Source organism: Eubalaena glacialis, chromosome 4 (assembly GCF_028564815.1).
Source record: "Eubalaena glacialis isolate mEubGla1 chromosome 4, mEubGla1.1.hap2.+ XY, whole genome shotgun sequence".
NCBI lineage: Eukaryota > Metazoa > Chordata > Mammalia > Artiodactyla > Balaenidae > Eubalaena > Eubalaena glacialis.
The window spans coordinates 106,232,435-106,256,363 of record NC_083719.1 but is presented as its reverse complement, the minus strand read 5'-3'; the positions used below and the strand labels follow the sequence as shown (position 1 = coordinate 106,256,363).

At 37.6% G+C, this 23,929-nt stretch overlaps 1 protein-coding gene across 1 annotated transcript in view; it reads right to left on the bottom strand.

Annotated features, from left to right (window-relative positions):
- Window positions 1–6,357: 6,357 nt before the first annotated feature.
- The window catches only part of PRRC1 (proline rich coiled-coil 1), a 41,688-nt gene continuing 24,116 nt past the window's right edge, over window positions 6,358–23,929 (bottom strand). The window contains exons 8-9 of the mRNA XM_061188118.1: window positions 20,188–20,290; window positions 6,358–7,283 (exon numbers count right to left, since the gene is read on the bottom strand). Of these exons, the coding sequence (XP_061044101.1) occupies window positions 7,074–7,283; window positions 20,188–20,290 (313 nt within the window). The 3' untranslated portion in view covers window positions 6,358–7,073. The remainder of the gene's footprint in view (window positions 7,284–20,187; window positions 20,291–23,929) is intronic.

Below are 23,929 nucleotides of genomic sequence, written 5' to 3'. Positions count from 1 at the left end.
TGTGTTGTAGTGTAGCCTTATTCAGGTTCAACCTCTTTGGGGTCCTTTGTGACTCACAGATCTGGATGTCCATTTCTCTCCCCAGGTTTGGGAAGTTTTTGACCATTACTGCTTTAAATATAATTCCTGTCCCTTTCTCTTTTCCTTCTGAAATTGCCATCATGCAGATATTGTTTCTTTTGATGGTGTCCCATAATTCCTGAAGGTTTTTTTCATTCCTTCCCCCCTCCCGACTCAATAATTTCAATGTCTTGTCTTCTAGATCACTGATTATTCTGCATGGTCAAGTCTGCTTATGAACATCTCAATTTAATTGTTCAGTTATTGTATTTTCCTGCTCTAAGATTTCTGGATTTTTTTTTTAAATTTATTTATTGATGTTTGGCTGCCTTGGGTCTTCGTTGCTGCGCGCGGGCTTTCTTTAGTTGCGTTGAGTGGGGGCTACTCTTTGTTGTGGAGTGTGGGCTTCTCATTGCGGTGGCTTCTCTTGTTGTGGAGCACGGCCTCTAGGTGCACAGGCTTCAGTAGTTGTGGCTCGCAGGCTCTAGAGTGCAGGCTCAGGAGTTGTGGCGTGTGGGCTTAGTTGCTCCGCAGCATGTGGGATCTTCCCAGACCAGGGCTCAAACCCATGTCCCCTGCATTGGCAGGCGGATTCTTAACCACTGTGCCACCAGGGAAGCCCTGGATTTTTTTTAATGGTTTGCATGTCTTTGTTGAACTTCTCATTTGTTCATGCATTGTTTTCCTAACTTGGTTTAGCTGTCTGTGTTTTTGTAGTTCACTGAACTTCTTTGAGGGTTAATTTGAATTATTTGTCTGATTGTTCCTAGATCTTCATTTCTTTAGGGTTAACTTTTGGATCTGTATTAGTTTCCTTTGGTGGTGTCATGTTTACCTCCTCTTATGTGATCCTTGATTCCTTACATTGGAATCTGTGCATTTGAGTAAGTGGTCCTCTCTTCCAGACTTTACACATTCCCATTGTCAGAGAAAAGTTAATCACCGGTCAGCTCAGTCTGGGCTGCTGGACACATCTGCTGGTGATATTCTTGGGCAGGTGGTGCTTGCTATCTGGGTATATTTTTGGGCGTGGCCGCTGCCAAGCTCTGAGGTTTGGGGGTTGGGTGCCACTGGCTGAAAACAGTTGGATAAAACTGCTGGCTTGATTCTCTGCTCAAGTGAGGCTAGAGGATGGGCTCTGCAGTTACCTGGGTTCTCTGGTCAGGCTTACTAGGCAGTCAGGATTGGGTACTATACGCAGCAAAGGTGGAGCTATGAATTAGCTTCCCTGCTCCAGCAGGATAGCAGGACTGATCCCAGGGCCTGCACAGCTTGTTTTCTGGAGACCCGAATCAGGTGACTATGTACTGAATTCCCTGGTCAGGTGGGGCTGATGGTTTTATTCTGCAGATGGGAAAAATCATGGGATGTGCTCTCTGTGTCAAGCTCCACTGCAAGCATGGCTGTTGGATGGGCTCTGCAGCTTCCGTGTGCTCTAGTTAGGTTCCCTTTGGGTAGGCTGAAGGCTGGATTCAGGAACTGGTGGGGCTGCAAATGTTTCCCTGTTGGGGCACAGTGGGAGACCCAACCGCAAGGCCAGGAAGGCTCTTTGTGGTCTTGACTCAAGTCATCCTGTGCCCCAAGTTCTCTGGCTGAACAGGGCCACTGGATTGCTCTACGGACTATCAACTCTGCCTACTGATCCTCTACTTGTGTTGCTGGGCTGTGCAGCTTCCAGGCATTCATGCCAGCCTTTCTGGTTAGGCAGGGCCAGGAGCTCCACCCAACCTGCCAGCTGGCCTGTGGCTAAGCCCCCCTGCCTGGATTGGGGCAGAACAGGTTCTACAACTATTGAGGGTCTTCATTTGAGGGCCTGAATCAGATAGACATGTACCTGCCAAGTTCCTGGTCAGATTGCTCCACTGACTTGGTTCTGCAGATAAGCAAAGCTGCTCTTGGCACTTGGGCACTGCAGGTATGAACTCAGTCTCTCAAGATCTGAATGCTGGTGATTGCAAGCCTCTCCCCCTTCTCCATCACAGTCAGATTCCCAGTGGTCAAGCCCTGAGGATTCTCCTGCACCCTCCATTGGAGACCAGAATAGCAGCTCCCACAATGCTGGGTGTCACCCGGCCTCTTTTTTTCCACGATAGGCTCACAGCAAGGTGCTGCTCCAGCCTGGGGGAGGGGCCGTGCAGTCAGTGTGTATCCACTCCTCTTAACCATCTAATGTGGTCTGTCTTGGTCTCTGTGGCACTGGGAGATGCTTAAGCCTCATCCCCATGGCCTGGGATTCCCTCAGTGGTGGCTTGTCCATGAATAGTTGTTAGCTGGCCTTCTTGTGAGAGGGAGCAAAGTCAGGAACAACCTATTTGCCATCTTGGTGACATCACTCTCTCTAAAATACCTTAGTATAGGCAGACTGAGTCAGGATTTGTATTACTGCAGCGGTTTTCAAAGTGTGGTCCCTGAAGCAGCCGTAAGTATTATTATAATATTTAAAAATGTATGTGGTCAGTACCTTGCTTGAAGACTAGCTTAACAATAATGACATCTCTGGCTTTTATCCTAAAAATGATACTAGAAGGTAAACCTAGTTTATGGTTTCTCAATTTTGGGAGTTAGAATAATCAGTTATCACAAATATATTTTCATACCAGCAGCAAAGCCAAAGCAGCCCTCTCAAACTAAAATGAAAAATAAGGCATAAAATAGTTTTCCTTAAACATAATATTGTAAAATTAAAAGTATACTAGGGCAAAGTCCTCATGCCACTATTTGAATTCAGTTAAATTCAAAAAATAATTATAAGTGATTTACCCATAACTTCCTGAAGCAAATATTCAGGACGTTTTGGAAGAGAATGGTTTACCAAGTTACACATTCCATTTGACTTCTATCTCTGTAATTTGTTTGCCGGGATGATCCTGGATAAGCAGCTTAATCTGATTTGGTTATGTCATCTATAAAAATAAGTGCCTACTCTGTTGCCTAACTAACAACAGGTACTTATCACATAAATGTTAGCTTCTCTTTCCTTTCTTACTGCTTTAAAGCCTTAAAATGAGTTCACTTTATGGATAGTTCCAAAGATTTCCTTCATCCTTAAATTTTTAAATTTCCTTGATAATGACCTTTGCCAATTTTGTTTCTGTTGCCATTTTTTTCCCTCTTCCAGTTACTTCTGAAACAAAGTATAAATTTAACAGGGCTTTTCCTGGGCCCTAAACCCCGGTTTTTTTGTCTATTGAAAACAATACTTTGTCTTTTGGCAAATAAATCCCCAAATCAATATCCTACTGTCTTTTGGCATGTATCCCTTCCCCCACCAAAACAAAAGAAAAATCCCTTGTCCGGGGATCATAGGCTCAGAATAGCAAAGAGTAATGAGTAATTTTTTTTTTTTTTTACAAGAAGATACTCCTGCAGGTCAAGGGTAAATTAAACTTGGCACTAGAGAGGCTTCCTTATGAACACAGGCCTTAACTTCCTGCCTATTACTACCAATGTATCCTCTCCCCCAAACATTCTGTGTTCCTTAACCTTGAAGTTAAACTCTGGTACACAGTCGACCCTTGAACAACATGGGTTTGCACTGTGCAGGTCCACTTATACACAGATTTTTTTTTCAATAAATAAGCAGAACAGTATTACATAATCAGTGGTTGGTTGATCTCTGATGTGGAATTATGGATATGGAGGGCCAACTGTAAAGTTGTACGTGGACTTGAGACTGTACAGAGGGTCAGCTCCCCTAAACCCTCATTGTTCAAGGGTCAACTGTATTTGAATGTCACAGTTCCACTTGAAAGACGGTGTTTGAAGCTGCTATTACATAATTCTTGGCAGCCAGTAGCCAGTTGAGACAAAAAGGAATATGGGTCCTTCTAATATAATATGAATATGATTAGCGTTAAAAAAAAAATCACTTGGGATATAAGTCGAGGTATTTTTTATTTATGACATATTTACATACGTACAAAATTGGCTTTATCCAATATATCATCCTGCATAGTATCTTAAAAAACAATACCATATTCTGGGAGTAAAAATCCAAGTTTCTTAATTTATGTATAACCTAACATCTTTTAGAACACAGAATATTACCAATTTGGCTTCACAGAACAGAAATTCCTGTTTAGAATTTTTTCTAGCCAAGGAACAAAGTAAATTCAACAACATCTTAAACTAATTTAGCTGACCCTGAGTATATTACTAATTTGCATAATTTTGAATTAATGTATATAATACACTTTCATCTGTACTGTTATCTACTTATATTTACTATCATACTACCATTTTGTCTATATCCATTCATCTCAATTTTCTACCTCATTAATCCTTGAGAGAAAGAACAAAGAATGGGGAAGTAATAATAAGAGACTCAGAGGAGAAAACTAAAGGTATTGGCTCAAACTTTTCCACCCAGAAGTCTGGGGCCCAGCTCTAAGTCTAGGGTTACCTGATAAACTTAATAACAAGATGGTATTGATCTGAATAATCTGAGTACCTTCTGTCAATTGAGGCTGATGTAAAATTACTCTTCCTGAATTTCTTCCTGTTCTCTTTCACAGCACTTAATTAAAAAGTATACAAACTTATCAAATTCAGTAAGTAGTTCTGGGAGCACTTCAAAAGAAAAAAAAATAACACAAACATGACCAAAATAGTAGTGGCAAAGTACTGTGTTAAAAATAGGTTGTCCCAAGACGCTCGAGGGTAAAAAAGCAAAGTCCCCAGCTCAACTCTCCCTAAAAAATGCTAGTGCAAGAATTATAAGGAAACAAGCAAGAAAAGAACAGGGCAGCTGGATGATTGGTGAAGGGATCCGTGGCCTTAGGTTGATGACCAGCGTATCTCATGCCAAAATACCAATAGTAAAAGACCTCCTGGCTCACGCTGCCCTGGTGTGTGAGAGGTAATGAGTTACTTTTCTTGCCCCTTGTACAAGAGGGAAATCCAAGAATGAAAAAGTAAACAAGAGGCTGGGAAAGTTGACTGTGGAGTCAGTCATGTACTGATGCCTTTCAAAGATAACTCTGGGCCAAAAAAGGAATAAGGGGCCAGAACGAGATCATGTATTTATCTTTTCCATCTGCCCTTCCCTAGTCCTCACCCACTCACAAAGAACAGAGGGTGCAAATTACCAGGTGCAGGAAAATCATCTGCACCCAAACCACAGAATAACTCTGCCATTGCTGTTTGGGGATTCGAAGAAAATTGTCCTCTAATGGGATGTCACTGTTAATGATTCTATGAAAACCACCCTCAAAAACATCAACTAAGATATTTGAGACTTGGTAAAATAAAAAGAAAATTTTATCTTTAGGATCTGTAAAATTTCCCTATAATAGGAGGGAAAAAAAGCAGAAATACGAACTACGGACATATGTTCCTTCATTCCTAACAGGGATGTGTCATCAGGCCAATGCCATGATAAAGGGTAGCTTTTTAAAATAAAGGATAAGAACAAATGGTAGAGAAAGGCTTCTCTTATTCATGAAAGACAGAGAAAACATAGACGAAGTGTTCCATAAATACCAATAAAAAGGGAAAATAAGTATTCCTCTGTCCCTATTATGCTATAGCAACCGGCTACATCTCTCTTCTTTCTCTCATTACTTTTAATGACACAGAAGTCTGAATTGCACTGAATGACAACTATACAGTGCATAGAAATTAACACATAACAGATGGAAAATTAGTACTTAATCTCATCCTCAGGTAAAAAAAAATAGCAGAAATCAAACAAGTACTTGAAATGATATTAATACAAAGCAAACATTACATGTAATGATAGCACAGGATAACAGCTTCAATACCTTAAAAGATTTTATAAGATTGTGCTGATTCTTTTACATCTAAAGAATTATATAGAAGAGTAAATAAAAATTAAATTACATTTATATAAGAAACTATCTTCAAAAAGTTATTTGAACTTTCATACATAGAGTTCAAAAGTATATGACGAACTATTAATAATTTTTGATTTGTATAAATCCAAAAATGGTAAAATATATTATCTGGGGGAAAAAGAAGCTTTCATTTAATACAAACATAATGGACTAAATAAACCAGATTCACTATAAAATAGTTTCTTGGAAAACTTCCATAAAAAGTAAAGGCAGAATGGCACGAAGTTAGAAAAGCAGTGTTTAAGGCAAACTAAATAAGTAACCTTAAAGTAAGTCATATGATCCCATAAACAACAAAGTAATTTCCTCTCAAAAATTTCTCTATTAAAGTTGGAGAAATGAATTAAAGCAGAAATAATGGCTGTTGTCAGAGTTTACTTGGAAGCACTGAATACCATTATGCAAAAAAACCCAAATGCTTCTAATTTAAATAGGCTTGACTCATTTGCCACTTAGTTGTCATACAGCACTGAAAAAAATAAAATGCATTATCCCAGTGTTCATCGTACAGTATGAATGTGAAATGCTGAAACATTAAAAAAAATTTTTTTTTCAGGCTAAAAGTGTATAACATGATAACCAAAAAGAAAATGATCGATTCTGTTATTCTGGCCTATGTTAAAAATATGCATAGACAAGTGCACCATCTCCCTACAAGTAGGTGTCTTAGAGTCTCTTGTCGAGCACGTGGCTTAGTATCAGACCTGCGATCACATGGACACACGAAAAGCTTCCAAGACGGACAGGGAAGAGGTTAATCATGAATTAAAAGAAACAATGCTTTGAAACAGTGTTCGGTAAACATGTTCTTTAGTCAACTATTTCTTAAAAAACAAAATAATCAAGTACATATCATTAAGTTAAATATCTTAGCACATGAATTTGCACCTTATAAATTTGGTGTATCAAACTTTCCTATAAAAATATTTATATATTTTTTGAGAACTATGGTATGTGCAATTATATAATCAGAAAAAGGATCTGTTTCTTTTCATCTACTGGAATGACACCATGCCTTTCTAAGAAAGAAAAACTGCAGCCTACAGGAAAATGATCAAAACAGCTGGACTGACTGAAGTTGTCCAGTTTAGGAAGGGACTGGCTCTTCTCCACCAGCAGCTTAAAGTTAGCAAGTGTCAGTATCCCAGGCCAGCCTTCTCACATGGTCCTGGGGGACAGGCGCTGTTTATACATGCCTGCTACCGCTTTGGCTGCACTGTAGATCATCTGCCGACGAGACATGCCAGTGAAAGTCACATGCCAATCAGTCCGGCTGACATTGAGTAAGTTCTTCTCCAGGACTTCTCCCACTGTCACCAAAAGGCCCGACCACCTCAGACTGTAGTCCTGGGGAGTCAGACTTTGAGCCTAAGGAAAAAAGAAATTGATATTTTAATACATTAAAAAACATCACTGGAAGTAGTTATGTCATAAGTGACATTTCAAAGTCTCTCAGGTTACTTTTCATAGAGATTACGACAGACCCTGAGAAACACAGCTATGCTGCCAAATGTATGAAGTTACAAGGCTACAAAAAAAAATCAAAACAATATTGCACACATGGACTTGATTTACAATGTCCACACTAAGCTCATTTTGTTGTTTAAATACAATCTAAGTCTTAAAGCTAATGACTCTATCTAACGGAGCTCTGTGTCAGAGGGCCTAAGTGTCAGTTCTATATTCAGTGTCACTTTAGGTTAATAATAAAATTAGTGCTAAAATAGAAATATTACTTTTATCTTTTTACAGTAATAAAATTCCTACCAGAAAGAGAGATAATACTGCATATTAAGGCTTCAACCCTATCAGAAAAGAATTGTTAAATTAATTTGCAGAAGAGTATTCCTGGAAACTTCATTTATGTGTGAATAAGTTAGTACCAATATATATAAAATAACATCCAGTCCAGGAGAGAGCATCCACCACTGTTACATCACTTGTACTTGACCCAGCCTATACCTGCTCCATGGAAATCATTTATTCACCTACACAGGAATGAAAAAACAAACTCATTGCCTGATATCCAAGAATGATAGAGTTTTCTGGCTTTAGGGTGGTAAGTATAGTCCAGAGGAGTATATCCATATGTAGAAAGGACCCATGCAGTGATTCCCAAATGTGCTATATACTGCAATCACCTGAGATGCATTTTTTTTTTTTTTTTTTTAACAAAACCAGTTTTCATGCTCCACCTAAGACCAATGAATTGGAAACTCACAGAAGGTTCCAAGAGAAAGAGCACAATACTTATAAAACAGTTTCCGAGAAAATTTGCTGCAGACAGCCCAGCAGCTGGGGAGCCTGCTCTGTCTTCCCTTCCACAGGGTACACTGCACTATCAGTATTCTACTATGTTTCAAAGAGAGACAGTAGATAAACCACTATGGTCCTCAGAACTGTGTTTCTCAAATGTGATGTGCACATGAAGCATCTGGGGAGCTTCTAAAGTTGCAGATCCTAATTCCATAGCCTTAGGTTAGGGCCCAAGAGTCTACTTTTTTTTTTTTAAAGACTAAATGGGCAATGCACAAATCCTTTTTTTCCAGTTTTGAGATAAAATTGACATATATCACTATTTAAGTTTAAGATGTACACCACAATGGTTTCACTTACATTTATTGTGAAATGATTACCATGATAATCACCCCATATTTAGATACAATAAAAAGAAGCAAAAAAAGAAAAAAAACCTTTTTTCTTTATGACAAGACCTCTTAGGATCTACTCTCTTAACAACTTTCATATATATCATACAATAGTGTTAACTACAGTCACCATCCTATACATTATATCCTCAGTACTTATTTCTCCCGTAACTGGAAGTTTGTACCTTGTGACCACCTTTCTCCTACCACCCTTCCTCAAGCGTGCATTTTTAGCAAGTTCCCAGGTGATGATTATGATGCTAGGCCTAGGATCATACTTTTGAGGATCAAAATACTTGACATTATCAGCAAACATCCAGAAACTGGGTTTTTAATTGGGGGAGGAGGGATCATTTATATTTGTTTAACCAGCATAAACTGTATAAAAATTTTTCCTGATTTTCACTAATATATTGATACATGCTGATTATAATCCCCTTAAGGGCTGATTGCTAGTCTCTTAAATTCTCTTAAAAAATTTCAACTACAAGGGAACACAGAATTGAACATCTTTGCAGTGGATAAAACAAGAAACATCGTAGAACTGAAGAGCAAGGATAAGAGGAAGGAATCTCAATACCTATACTTTTGTATCTCAACTTTGTACTTTGTGAAAGAAATGAAATGACAGCAGAAATGGCAAAACAAAAAGCAAACGACACTCTTTGAATACCACTGTTCACAGTTAACCACATTAAGAGCTTGTGTGTACTTTTCCAGGTCTTTTTTCCTATTCATTTATATACATTTTAAAGTATATATGGGTATATGTGTGTGTATATATATGGATACTACATGCAGTTTATTTTCACTTAGCAATGTCATAGACAAATTTGAATATTAGTATATATAGTTTTGTTTTATTAGTAAATATACTTTTGATGCTTTGTTCCTTGAGCATAATGTCTGTTTCTTTCCAATATATATTTTTAAAAACAGAAAATTGTCCTTGCAGTGATCAGACATCTAGCAAAAGAGTCACCAACATTTTCTGAAAAGGACCACATAGTAAATATCTTAGGCTTTGTGGGCCAGTCTCTATAGCAACTACTCAATTCTCCTGCTGTAGCAAAAAAGCAGCCGTAAACAGTATGTAAACAAACGGGCCCAGGTATGTTCTTTACAAAAAAAACTTCTTTACAAAAACAGGGGTCAGGCCAGATTTGGCTGTAAGACTTTTTTTCTTTTTTTTTTTTTTGTGCTAGTCCCTGATTTCAAGCAATGTAAGAATGACAGTGATAGAAGCAGCCTTCCAATTACAGGGTTCCTAATGCTTTACCATTAGATCTGATTTTTGCTTTGACTTTCCAGTATACACATACCCTTCTAATCCTAATTAGCTAAGAGTTATTAGCATGGTTGTAATTTCTTTTTTTTTCTTTTTAATTTTTATTGGAGTGCAATTAATTTACAATGTTGTGTTAGTTTCAGGTGTACAGGGAAGTGAATCAGTTATACATATATCCACTCTTTTTTAGATTCCTTTCCATTACAGGCAATTAGAGAGTACTGAATAGAGTTCCCTGTGGTATACAGTAGGTTCTTATTAGTTATCTATTTCATATATAGTAGTGTTTATATGTCAATCCCAATCTCCCAATTTATCCCTTCTCCCCTACCCCCTTGGTAACCATAAGTTTGTTTTCTACATCTGTGACTCTGTTTCTGTTGTAAATAAGTTCATTTGTACCCTTTTTGTATATTCCACATATAAGCTATATCATATATTTTTCTTTCTCTGTCTTACTTCACTTAGTATGACAATCTCTAGGTCCATCCATGTTGCTGCAAATGGCATTATTTTGTTCTTTTTTATGGCTGCATAATATTCCATTGTATACATGTACCACATCTTCTTTATCCATTCATCTATCGATGGACATTTAGGTTGCTTCCATGTCCTGGCTATTGTAAATAGTGCTGCAATGAACATTGAGGTGCATGTATCTTTTCAAATTATGGTTTGCTTCCAGATATATGCTCAAGAGTGGATTGCTGGATCATATAGTAGCTCTATTTTTAGTTTTTTAAGGAACCTCCACACTATTCTCCATGTGGCTGTACCAATTTACATTCCCACCAACAGTGTAGGAGGGTTCTCTTTTCTCCACACCCTCTCCAGCATTTATTATTTGTAGACTTTTTGATGATGGCCATTCTGACCAGGGTGAGGTGGTACCTCACTGTAGTTTTGATTTGCATTTCTCTAATAATTAATGATGTTGAGCATCTTTTCATGTGCTTTTTAGCCATCTGTATGTCTTCTTTGTAGAAATGTCTATTTGGGTCTTCTGCCCATTTTTTTGATTGGGTTATGTGTTTTTTTAATATTGAGCTGCGTGAGCTGTCTGTATATTTTGGAGATTAATCCCTTGTCAGTTGCTTCATTTGCAAATACCTTCTCCCATTCTGAGGGCTGTCTTTTCATTTTGTTTATGGCTTCCTTTGCTGTGCAAAAGCGTTTAAGTTTAATTAGGTCCCATTTGTTTATTTTTGGTTTTATTTCCATTACTCTAGGAGGTGGATTGAAAAAGATCTTGCTGTGATTTATGTCAAAGAGTGTTCTGCCTGTTTTCCTTTAAGAGTTTTACAGTATACGGTCTTACATTTAGGTCTTTAATCCATTTTGAGTTTATTTTTGTTATGGTGTTAGAGAATGTTCTAATTTCATTCTTTTACATGTAGCTGTCCAGTTTTCCCAGCACCACTTACTGAAGAGACTGTCTTTTCTCCATTGTATATCCTTGCCTCCTTTGTCATAGATTAGTTGACCACAGGTGCATGGGTTTATCTCTGGGCTTTCTATCCTGTTCCATTGATCTATATTTCTGTTTTTGTGCCAGTATAGCATACTGTCTTGATTACTGTAGCTTCGTAGTATAGTCTGAAGTCAGAGAGCCTGATTCCTCCAGCTCCGTTTTTCTTTCTCGAGATTGCTTTGGCTATTTGGGGTCTTTTGTGTTTCCACACAAATTGTAAAATTTTTTCTTCTAATTCTGTGAAAAATGCCATTGGTAATTTGATAGGGATTGCATTAAATCTGTAGACTGCTTTGTATAGTATAGTCATTTTCACAATATTGATTCTTCCAATCCAAGAACATGGTATATCTCTCCACCTGTTCGTGTAATCTTTGATTTCTTTCATCAGTATCTTATAGCTTTCTGAGTACAGGTCTTTTACCTCATTAGGTAGGTTTATTCCTAGGTATTTTATTCATTTTGATGCGATGGTAAATGGGGTTGTTTCCTTAATTTCTCTTTCTGACCTTTCATTGTTAGTGTATAGGAATACAAGAGATTTCTGTGTATTAATTTTGTATCCTGCATCTTTACCAAATTCATTGATTAGCTCTAGTAGTTTTCTGGTAGCATCTTTAGGATTTTGTATGTATAGTATCATGTCATCTGCAAACAGTGACAGTTTTACTTCTTTTCCAATTTGGATTCCTTTTATTTCTTTTTCTTCTCTGATTGCCGTGGCTAGGACTTCCAAAACTATGTTGAATAACAGTCGTGAGAATGGACATCCTCGTCTTGTTCCTGATCTTAGAGGAAATGCTTTCAGTTTTTCACTGTTGAGAACAGTGTTTGCTGTGGGTTTGTTGTATATGGCCTTTATTATGTTGAGGTAGGTTCCCTCAATGCCCACTTTCTGGAGTTTTTATCATAAGCAGGTGTTGAATTTTGTCAAAAGCTTTTTCTGCATCTATTGAGATGATCATATGGTTTTTATTCTTCAGCTTGTTAATGTGGTGTATCACACTGATTTGTGGAAATTGAAAAAACCTTGCATCCCTGGATAAATCCCACTTGATCATGGGTATGATCCTTTTAATGTGTTGTTGGATTCTGTTTGCTAGTATTTTGTTTAGGATATTTGCGTCTATGTTCATCACTGATATTGGCCTGTAATTTTCTTTTTGGGGGATAACTTTGTCTGGTTTTGGTAGCAGGGTGATGGTGGCCCTGTAGAATGAGCTTAGGAGTGTTCTTTCCTCTGCAATTTTTTGGAAGCGTTTCAGAAGGGTAGGTGTCAACTCTTCTCTGAATGTTTCATAGAATTCGCCTGTGAAGCCATCTGGTCCTGGCCTTTTGTTTGCTGTTAGATTTTTAATCACAGTTTCAATTTCAGTACTTGTGAGTCATATTTTCTATTTCTTCATGGTTCAGTCTTGGAAGGTTATACCTTTCTTATCTGTCCATTTTTTCTAGGTTGTCCATTTTATTGGCATATAGTTGCTTGTAGTAGTCTCTTATGATCCTTTGTATTTCTGTGGCATCAGTTGTAACTTCTTTATTTCTAATTTTATTGATTTGCACCCTCCCCGTTTTTTCTTGATGAGTCTGGCTAAAGATTTATCAATTTTGTTTATCTTTTCAAAGAACCAGCTTTTAGTTTCATTGATCTTTTCTATTTTTTCTTCATCTCTGTTTTATTGGGTTGGTCAAAAAGTTCGTTCAGTTTTAAGTAAAAATAAAAGACACATTTTTTCATTTTCACCAAGAATTTTATTCAACAATGTATTTACTAACCGAATGAACTTTTTGGCCAGCCCAATATTTATTTTTGCTCTGATCTTTATGATTTATTTCCTTTTGCTAATTTAGGAGTTTTTTGTTGTTGTTCTTCTTCTTTCTCTAGTTGCCCAACAAGGTGGAAATTTTAAAAAGTTATGAAGACATAGGTGAATAAAGTAAATTTTGATTGGGATGAAACAGAGGAAACAGAGGAGATTCACAGAACTTATCCCAGCAGGGTGGAAATCTTCAGATGGCCATTAAGAAACAGGATGAATAAAACAGACATAGGTGGGATTAAAACAGAGGTTTTAACACAGCACTACCAAAGGTTGACTGGGACTCCCTGCTGGTTCCCCAACATTGAAGGGCCCCAAATAAGTCTGCTCTATTTATCCTAGTTAGGAGAAATTTTAAAAGTCTGAAGGTAAAAATGACAATGAGAAATTTAAGCAGCAATCAATTGGGGCAGTGACTAGGCAAATTAATCAAGATGAAGACTGACAAATGGGCCAAAACCCTTTGGCTCAATCCCTAGTTGGGGACCCAAAGACTTTTGTACAAGAGTGAGTAAAATGGTCGAGTGGAGAAGAGAAGTTTCCAGGACTAGAAACAGGAGTCCCTTGAGCTGTGTTACCAAAGTCCACTGGTGAAGGCCTGATGTGTGCTACAATTAGACTGAAAGAAAGTAAAAATGTAATGGTTGATAGGATTATGAAAGTTGAATGTTTAAGCAGGTATAACATAAGGAAGTGTGTCTCCTTTACCTGGATGGATATTTGGCTGGGGGACACTTCCCCTACCTAGTATTACAAAACCAAAACCCACTGATGAAGTCTCAATGGGGGCTACAGTGAGGAACATAAGTGATGATGGAATTACAGTATAAGTTTGTAGGAGACTTGGTGTTTTTGAACTGGTTTTATGTGAAGTGACTGTTTTTTTTTCCACCTGATTATATTTTGGGGATGGACACTGTATCTCACTGGAGAACGTTTCCCTTACCTAGTATTGTAAAACAGAAGGGATGGAAAGCCACCCTTCAAGCATTATTAACTGGACATGCTATATGGAACCAGTAAGATTATCTGAGCCTGCAGTGTGGAATAGAAGTTGGAGTGCTGGTAGGGACAAAATTCTCTGTGCCACAGCCCTATGTGGAACGTAGACTGAGGCTTATGGCAAAAATCTGTGAGTGCCTCCCAGCAATGACTACTTGAACTTCGAACTAGAGAATTTCCATTTGAGGGGTGTTTACTACCTAGCCACTGGACATTATTAATTGAAGCTACTCATATGACTAAAGGACATAAAATGATATTGAAATGTGAAATACCCGAAATGTCTGGGATGATGGAGAAACACCCTAATAGGGATGGCAGTGCCCGGAAGAGTTCCACCATAATGGAAACAGTTTATACAAGATCATGCTGTCTGAGGAATATAGGGAGGAGACTAACAAGCTCAATGTCTCTTTTCCTCTAGGACAGATTTTGGAGTCACCCGAGAAGCTTCCGGAACCTACTGCCATGTAGAGAGTGCCCTATGAACAGCTCTTAACTGAACAACCAAGAGCTGCTTGGTTTATGGGTAGCAGTTCCAAGGTGGATGGATAACATACTATTTGGAAGTCCACTGCTCTGACTGAGGAAGGTAAAAACAAATCAGATGGGCAAGGCTGAACTGCATGCTCTTTTCCCAGCAGTGATGAAAGAACTGAACAGTGATATAATCTCCTATCTTCTGGTTTTTACTGAGTCATGGGCAGTGGTCAATGGCCTGGCCATATGGTCAGGCAGGAGGGCAGTGGAAACCTGGCCTATTAAAAGGATGCCCATATGGGACACACAACCCTGTGGAAATCACTGTGGGAACTGGAGGGATGCATTAAAGTAGAACATGTTGATGCCCATCAGAAGAACTCCTTTCCAGGCCTGGAAGGTGAGTGGAGTCAACAAGCGGATATCCCCTTGCTCTCTCTCAAGATGGCCACCTGGGTCCATGAAGTGAGTGAATATGGGGTTAGTGCAGCAATGCAGAGATGGGCTGAATCTAGACACATTCTTCTTGTACACTCTGAGGCACAAAATGCCAATAAAAACTGTTCTGTTGACCCGCAAAAAAGACAGAGACTGCAGATGGCTATGTGGCAGATTTCCTGTTGGGAAGGCCCTGAACATAGCTAGCAAGTTAGTTGGTAGCCCTGGGGGACTACAAACAGTTCTTCACAGGTAGAGACAGTGACTCTAGGCGGGGCTTTTCTTACCCAGTGGTAGAGGCAAATGCTCAGTTACAGTTTCTGGTTCAGTACTCTATGTTTTGTTTTGTTTTTTTAACACCTTTATTGTAATTATGTTTTTAATCTTTGTTACAATTCCTAAGGGCCTATAGGGCAAGGTGTGCCTTCACTCCATCTGAAAAAATGGGGCTAACAGTGATTGCTGCTATATGGGCTGGTGGTAAAGACAGCCCACCTGTTCTGCACCTATGTAACCTTAACTTATCTGAATAGAAGTGGATGAGGGGGAGGCACCTGCTAGACTAGTATTGCTGTCTGTAATCTAGACCAGCACAGTGGCTGAACCTAATGTCCCTTCCAAAGGTGGAAAAGTTTGGGTATGAATGGAGAAAAGAAAAAAAAAAAAAAAAAGGCTCAGAGCAAGAGATGATACCATCTCTTAGCTCTATTACACCACATGCCTGAAAGGGTGAAGCCATATACTGTATCTCTGACACCACTCCTGCTGTTTCTTTAAATTGAAGTATAGTTGGTTTACAATGTTGGGTTAGTTTTAGGTATACAGCAAAATGATTCATTTATACATATGTATGTACAGATCTATTCTTTTTTGGATTCTTTTTCATTATAGACTACTACAAGATATTGAATACTGTATAGCACAGGAAACTGTAAGTCCTTGTTATCTACTTTTTATATAGTAGTGTGTATCTGTTAACCCCAAACTCCTGATTTACCTCCTTGCCCCACCCCTCCACTATCCCCTTTGGTAACCAAAAGTTTGCTTTCTATGTCTCTGAGTCTATTTCTGTTTTCTAAATAAGTTCATTTGTACCATTTTTTTTACATATAAGTGATATGTATTTGTCTTTCTCTGTCTGACTTACTTCACTTAGTATGATAATCTCTAGGTCCATCCATGCTGCTGCAAAATGACATTATTTCATTCTTTTTAATGGCTGAGTAATATTCCATTATATATATATATGTACACCACATCTTCTTTATCCAGTCATCCGTTGATGAACATTTAGGTTGATTCCATGTCTTGGCAATTGTAAATAGTGCTGCTGTGAACACAGGGGTGCATGTATCTTTTCAAATTAGAGTTTTTGTCTTTTCCAGGTATATGCCCAGGAGTTGGATTGCAGGATCATATGGTAGCTCTATTTTTAGTTTTTTTATGGATCATCCATACTGTTCTCCATAATGGCTGTACCAATTTACATTCCCACCAACAATGCAGGAGAGTTCCCTTTTCTCCACACCCTCTCCAGCATTTATTATTTGTAGACTTCTTGATGATGGCCATTCTGACTGGTGGGAGGTGATAACCTCATTGTGGTTTTGATTTGCATTTCTCTAATAATTATTGATGTTGAGCATCTTTTCATGTGCCTGTTGGTCATCTGTATGTCTTCTTTGAAGAAATGTCTCTTTGGGTCTCCTGCCCATTTTTTGATTGGGTTGTTTTTTTGTGGTAGAGTTTTATGAGCTGTTTGTATATTTTGGAGATTAATCCCTGTTGGTTGCTTCCTTTGCAAATATTTTCTCCCATTCTGCGGGTTGTCTTTTCGTTTTGTTCATGGTTTCCTTTGCTGTGCAAAAGCTTTTAAGTTTAATTAGGTCCCATTTGTTTATTTTTGGTTTTATTTCCATTACTCTGGGAGATGGATCCAAAAAAATACTGCTGTGATTTATGTCAAAGAGTCTTCTGCCTATGTGTTCCTCTAAGAGTTTTATAATATCCAGTGTTACATTTAGGTCTTTAATCCACTTTTGAGTTTATTTTTGTACATGGTGTTAGAGAATGTTCTAATTTCGTTCTTTTACATGTAGCTGTCTACTTTTTCCAGCACCACTTATTGAAGAGACTCTCTTTCTCCATTGTATATTCTTACCTCCTTTGCTGTAGATAAACCGACACACCTGTGGTCAATTAATTTCCAGACTTTCTATCCTGTTACATTAAATCTGTGTGTGTATTTTGTGCCAGTACCATACTGTTTTGATGACTAGCTTTGTGGCATAGTCTGAAGTCAGGGAGTGTGATTCCTCCAGCTTCATTCTTAAGATTGTTTTGGCTATTAGGGGTCTTTTGTGTTTCCATCCAAATTTTAAAATTATTATTTGTTCTAGTTCTGTGAAAAATGTCATTGGTAATTTGATAGGGATTGCACTGAATCTGTAGATTGCCTTAGGTAGTATGGTCATTTTAACAATATTGATTCTTCTATCCAAAACCATGGTATCTTTCCATTTGTTTGTGTCATCTTCAATTTCTTTCATCAGAGTCTTAAACAGTTTTTGGAGTACAGGTCTTTTGCCTCCTTACATAGGTTGATCCCTACGTACCTTATTCATTTTGATGTGAATGGTAAATGGGATTGTTTCATTAATGTCTTCCTTAATTTCTCTTTCTGAGAACTTAAGAAAACAATTTCCACTCCTGCTTTTGAAACCTGCAAACCCGTGTGCCCTCATGCTGGGAGACATTCTCATGATATGACAATGTACTAAATAGTTATTAATGACAAACTGGGATGCCAGTAATGTGCCAGTATCATTTAACATTTATGACTCTTTTACTATAAGGGATCCATGTTCAAAGACCAGGGAGTGGATTGTGATATTTTGATTTATAAAATATTTATCTGGTCTTCAACATCAGTTTCTGGCACAGAGCTCCTAGGAACTTGGCTGGTTGCCAAGGGAATCAACTATGTGATCAGAGGGTTGGAACTTTCAGTCCCATTTATTCCTCCCCACCAGGCCCCCTGCACCTCTGAAGAGGAGACTGGAGGTTTGAATCAATCACCAATAGCCAATGATTTAACCAATCATGCCCATCTAATGAGGCCTCCATAAAAACCTAAAAAGGATAGGGTTTAGACAGTTTCTTGGTTGGTGAAGGTGTGGAGATTTGGAGAGAGTGGAGCACTAGGAGAGGGTATGGAAGCTCCACCTCCTTTCTCCATAGCTTGCCCTATGCATCTCTTCCATCTGGCTGCTGCTGACTTATATCCTTTTCTAATAAACCTGTGATCTAGGGTGAAGCAGGTTTCCTGCATTCTGTGAGCTACTCTAGCAAATTGATCAAACCCAAAGAGCAGGTTATGAGAATCTCTGATATCCTCTGTTATACAGCCAGTCAGTCACAAGTTCAGGTAACAACCTGGACTTGTGATTGATAGGTGTCTGGAAAGGAGGGGCACAGGCAGCCTTGTAGGACTGAGCCCTTAACCTGTGCGATCTGACACTATTTCTAGGCAGAAAGGTGTCAGAATTGAGTTGAATTATAGGATATCCAGCTTGTATAGGAGAACTGCTAGGTGGCATGGGGAAAACTACCCCCACACACACTGGAATTCGTTTCAGAACTCTTTTTAATGTTCTAATACATTTCAAAATTTTATTAGTTTTACCGTTTACTTCTTAAGTGATACTGTATTATAATTTATTTTTTGGTTAGGTTACAAGCTAGTCTCACAGAATAAAATGGAAAACTTTCTACCTCTATGCATGAGAATCATGTATTCTTTGAATACCTTGTAGACCTCACAACACCATTAAAACTCAGTGATTTTTTTGGAGCTAGATGAAACTCTTGCATCAAAAGGCTTCACTAAGATAATTAGGTTAAATCATATGAAACTGCCAAAATTTGACTGGTTTTGACTTCAATGAGCAATTTTGTATAGTTCAACCTAATGGTTATAAACTGCCATTGTTGATTCAAGAATATTTTCCTAGAAAATCAACCGTTTTCTGTAATTTTTCTAAATTATTGGTATAACAGTGTACATAGTATTTGTTTACAATCTTTTAATCACCTTCACATTGGAGTGAGTTTAATACTGCCATGTATAAAAATGTTTTCTTCAACTTCTGAAGAGAAATTTTGGTAAAATTATGGTATAAGTAAGTAAGTAAAGGTTCAATAAACTTAAAAATTCCAAGCATAAATTCTTATTCCCCATCTAACCTGTAAACCCCTAGGAAGGCCACAGGTTGCTTTCAGGGGCTCTGTAAACATGTGAGCCGAATTTATATGTGCGTGCATACATCATACATGCATGCTCTTGGGGGAAAACCCAGTAGCTTTAGCAAATTCTCAAATACCTAAAGTGCCAAATAACTTTAAAGAGTTTTGAAATGACATTTAACAAGGTACATACATAAAAATTGATGTAAATTCTATTAAATGGAAGACAGGAAAAATACCATTTAAGAGTACAAAGATTCCAATGTAAACAAACTCTTACATTCTATTTCATTTAAGAAAGGATTAAAAGTACATAAAAATATAGAAGGAATGAAAACCATTTTATATTAATGCTAACATTCTTCTGGAAACTATGTGGATAGGTAAACATTTTTCAACAAACCGAAAAGACATGTGACTTTCATCCAAGGTTTGTAAACTTCTAAATGTGTTTCTACATGTTTTTAAAGATGAACAAACTAAAGAGGAAGATGAGGAAAAAGGAACTAGAGTAACAGGGGAAAATAAAATGTGAGATAAAGGAGACAGTTAATGAAAGGTGAACATAAAACCAGAATAGGTAAATTTTTTTCCAATCACAAGGTAGTGAACACAGTTATAAAAAGAGAGAAAACAATGAGAAAAAGAGCATTAACCATGTAATGGCTTACCTTGACAAAGACCGCTGGAAAACGAAAGTAGGGAGGTAGTGAAACAACATGGAAGGAATAGAAAATTGAAAAGCAAAGAGAAAAGGCTAAAAGGAAAAAGAGTGAAGCAAAATCAAGAATATACCATATTTCCAATGAAAAACCTTATTTTGAAAACAATATTTCAGGTTTCTCTGAAGCATAATGAAAAATAAAAGGATAAAACTAACCTGTTGTACAAATTCCAAGGGTACTGGTGTGGCTTGTGTAAATGCTTCTAGATGAATACCATGCACAGGGTCTTCAACTATCAGACAGCCAATGTCAAACCATCTGCAACAGAATGTATGAGTTTCATGTTGTGTATGTGCTAAATGAATTATGGTGAATAGATAAAGTACTAACAAACATTCAGATAAAACATTACCAGAATGATTGATTAGAAAAACATTTCCTTGAAATTTTCAAGAGGACAATCCATAAAACAACATATAAAATTACCCTGTTGGTGTAATTCCAAGAGAAGGAAAAAAACAAAAAATGGGGGAAAAACAACAACAAAGAAAAAATAATTAAAAATTACTCATCATGGAAAGTTCCTTTTCTTGCTAAGATCTGGAGAAAAGAATGGCAATTAGGGGTGCTCAAATATGCAACAGATAAATCTACTCATTTGAAAATGCAAATAGCTTATCATAATTAAAAAAGTCACTTGCTAAAATATGGGAAAATTTATTTTACCAACTCTATAATTAATATATAGCCAAGTTACAAAGTTACTATAAAAATAAACTCATTCAGGAAATAACAAATCCTCTCCTCATTCCTGATAAATCCTTCTAATCACACTTTCTGAATTGTTCACAACGAATCAGTCTTTGAAAACAGCCTCATGAACTCAAGAAAACTTTCTTCAATTTAAAGATACACGTAAAAAGTGATACATTTAAAAACTGACTTAGGTGAGGTCATCTGTAACATCACTACCATTTTAACTAGCCAGAATCAGGAAATCATGAGTTTAAATGACAAGATACAGAGCAAGAAAATTTTAAAATATACAGATTTAAGTGTGATGAAATACAATATGATTAGAAAACTTATTTACATATTCAAAGAAACAACAAAACAATATGTAGAATAACTTTGCTGAGTGTTAAAATGGCAGTTTATAATGTCTGTAGTATTCACATCCTAAAACTTTGCTTTAAATTAAGAACCTTAAATAGTTATTTTATTTATTATATGAATCATTATTTTAAATAATTTATTTGGTATATGATGCATCAGTATTTTGTTTTACATGATTTGTGTATTATGCAGATGGCAAAGAATAATTGTAGTGACTAAGCTTCCAGGCACGGCACGGACGTCCTGAAAAGCAGCAACCCTGAAGGTACAAGCAGTCTCCCCTACAATGCCAGTGAACACACATGAGAAGGACTCCCCTTCCTCTCCAAACTACTGTCACGCTCCCGAGCATGTCAACGTGGATATCCCATTCTTCTCAACTCAAATCTAAACTGCCGTCACTGTCACGCCCACCGAGACCTCTTCCATTTCCCTAACTAGTGCTATTGGCTGAGGAAACGTTGTCTCCTCCCTCCTTCCTCCTGTCCTTCCACCCCACTCCCACTCCCCACCCAGCAGGAGGAAGACTGGTGGTCTCCACTCTTCACACTCAAGGACAGTTGCTAAGGAATGCTCTCCTTCTCCTCACCCTCTCCATGCGGTTGGTTAAATAAGATAGACTCGCCCAATCCTATATGGAAGCTACTTGGACTCAAAAAAGGCTTAAGAAGAATAGTGGTTCCAAGACATTTAGATCTCATGTAGCAGAAAAAAATCAAAATAGCACCTGAGGAGCTGACACAGGTATGCCAATTTGTATTTTACCAAAGAAAGACCATCCACTACCACCAGTCACTTCACAAAAGGACATTTTAACCCATTTCACACATAACCCTTGGTTTTAGAACTTGATAGGTTAATCTCAGAATAAGGACAATTCATGCTTACACAGGTATTTTTCCATTTTGGTATAAAACATGCTAATTTTCCTCATGTAGCATGAACTGACGCAAAGTTTATCACAAATAGCAGATCTATACTGGCTTTACTATTAGGAGCCAAACACCACTGGTCTTTTCTTGACTCAGTTATAAGCATGTATTTCCCTGACTTTATCTTCTGTGCATTTATTTCTCATGGGAACACCACAGAGAGAAGTAGCCAAAGCAAACTATCAAGTGTTTTGGGTCATGGGTTTGCTGTTTGTTCTCATGTCCTTCCTCTAATCCCCTTCTGTATCTTAATATTACAGCCTTTTCATCCTCTCTCCTCCTTAAACCATACTGGAAACCATCCACAGACTTCCTAATACCATTTACTAATTCCATTTACTAATACCATTCCTAATCTTCCTTATTTGCTAGTCTTCTGCTCAAAAAAAGGTAGGAAAAATACCACATCTAGGTATGATGGAGCAGTTGATGGCAGACCAATGCTCCCAATGAAAAGCTGGATGAGTATACAAGTCATATCTAATGGCATCCAAGAGCTGTAGAAGCAAGGAAGACAAAATGGAGTAACATTCTGGACAGGGACAACCTTTCAAAGGTATGCTGAAGACTTTAAGCTGACCCTGAGCACAACCCAGCCTGGACTCAGGTCAGTCTATCTAAAGTGCACCAAACTACCCCTTCCACACACCTCACTACTCTGTTTATTAGAGGGAAGAGTGAACCTTCTCAAAATTACCTCAAGACTCTCGAGTTTCTTATAAACAATGCCTGGCTTTCAAAGATTATGAGGCATCCACAAAGCACCTTATCGTCACACCAAAAGGAGGCTAAAAGAGGCCCACACACTGGAATCAGTAGACAAGGATCTTAAATATGACTCATATTCAAGGAAAGAGAGGTAAAGATAGTCGAAATAGAAAATATAGGTATCCAATAGATAAATTAAATCTACTTTAAAAAAAAATCAATGTATGGGCTACACAGCAGAAGACAGGTAAACAGAAGATACTCGAACTAAAACAGAGAGAAAAATCAGAGTGAGGAAGTAGGGGAAAGAGGGAGAGGGGACTGACCAAATGAGAACTCTGAGGCACAGTCAGAAGGTGAGCAAGCATGTAATTAGAGTCCTAGAAAGAGAAGAGAGAAAATGGGCCAGAAGCCAATTCTGAAGATACAATGGCCAAGAACTTTCCAAAACTGATGAAAGACATAAATCCAATGAAAGAAAGAATCAAGCTCAGGGAATCCACAAAAATTCAATACCTAAGCAAACACACAGCCCTGTACATACCTACCATAAAACTGCAAAAATAAAATGACAGAAAAAATCCTAAATGCAGCTAAACAATACATTCTCTTCACAGAAACAAGCTGGATAGCTGATGTAACAGAAATGATGGAAGCCAGAAAACAGTACAACAGCATCTTTAAAGTACTGAAAGAAAAGATCTGCCAATCCAGACTTCTACATCCAGAAAAAAACACCCTGTGAAAATAAAGGTGCTTAAAGGCACTTTCAGACAAAAGCTGAGAGATCTCCTGGCTAAAGTCTTCCATCACAATGTATATAGTACCAAAGGATGTTCTTTAGGCAGAATGAAAATGATCCCAGACAGAAAAACCAAAAATGCAGGAAAGAATTCAGAGAATAAATATAAGTGAATAGAGTGTACAGAACTATACTAATATCTTAGGAGTTTAAAATATATACACAATTAAGATACTTAACAATACTGCAAAAGATGAAGGAGGTAAATGGTATTGAAAGTAGTTCAGTATTATCAAAATTCATAATTTTATTAAAACATAATACATGGAAAAAGGCACAATGGAATCTCTAAGGTAGCCCTTAAGTGAATATTTCATTTTTCCCCTCTGTTAATCTTTTAATATTCATCATCACTGGATGGTTGCTTGGTGCTTACATAGAAAGTTCAAACTTCCCAAC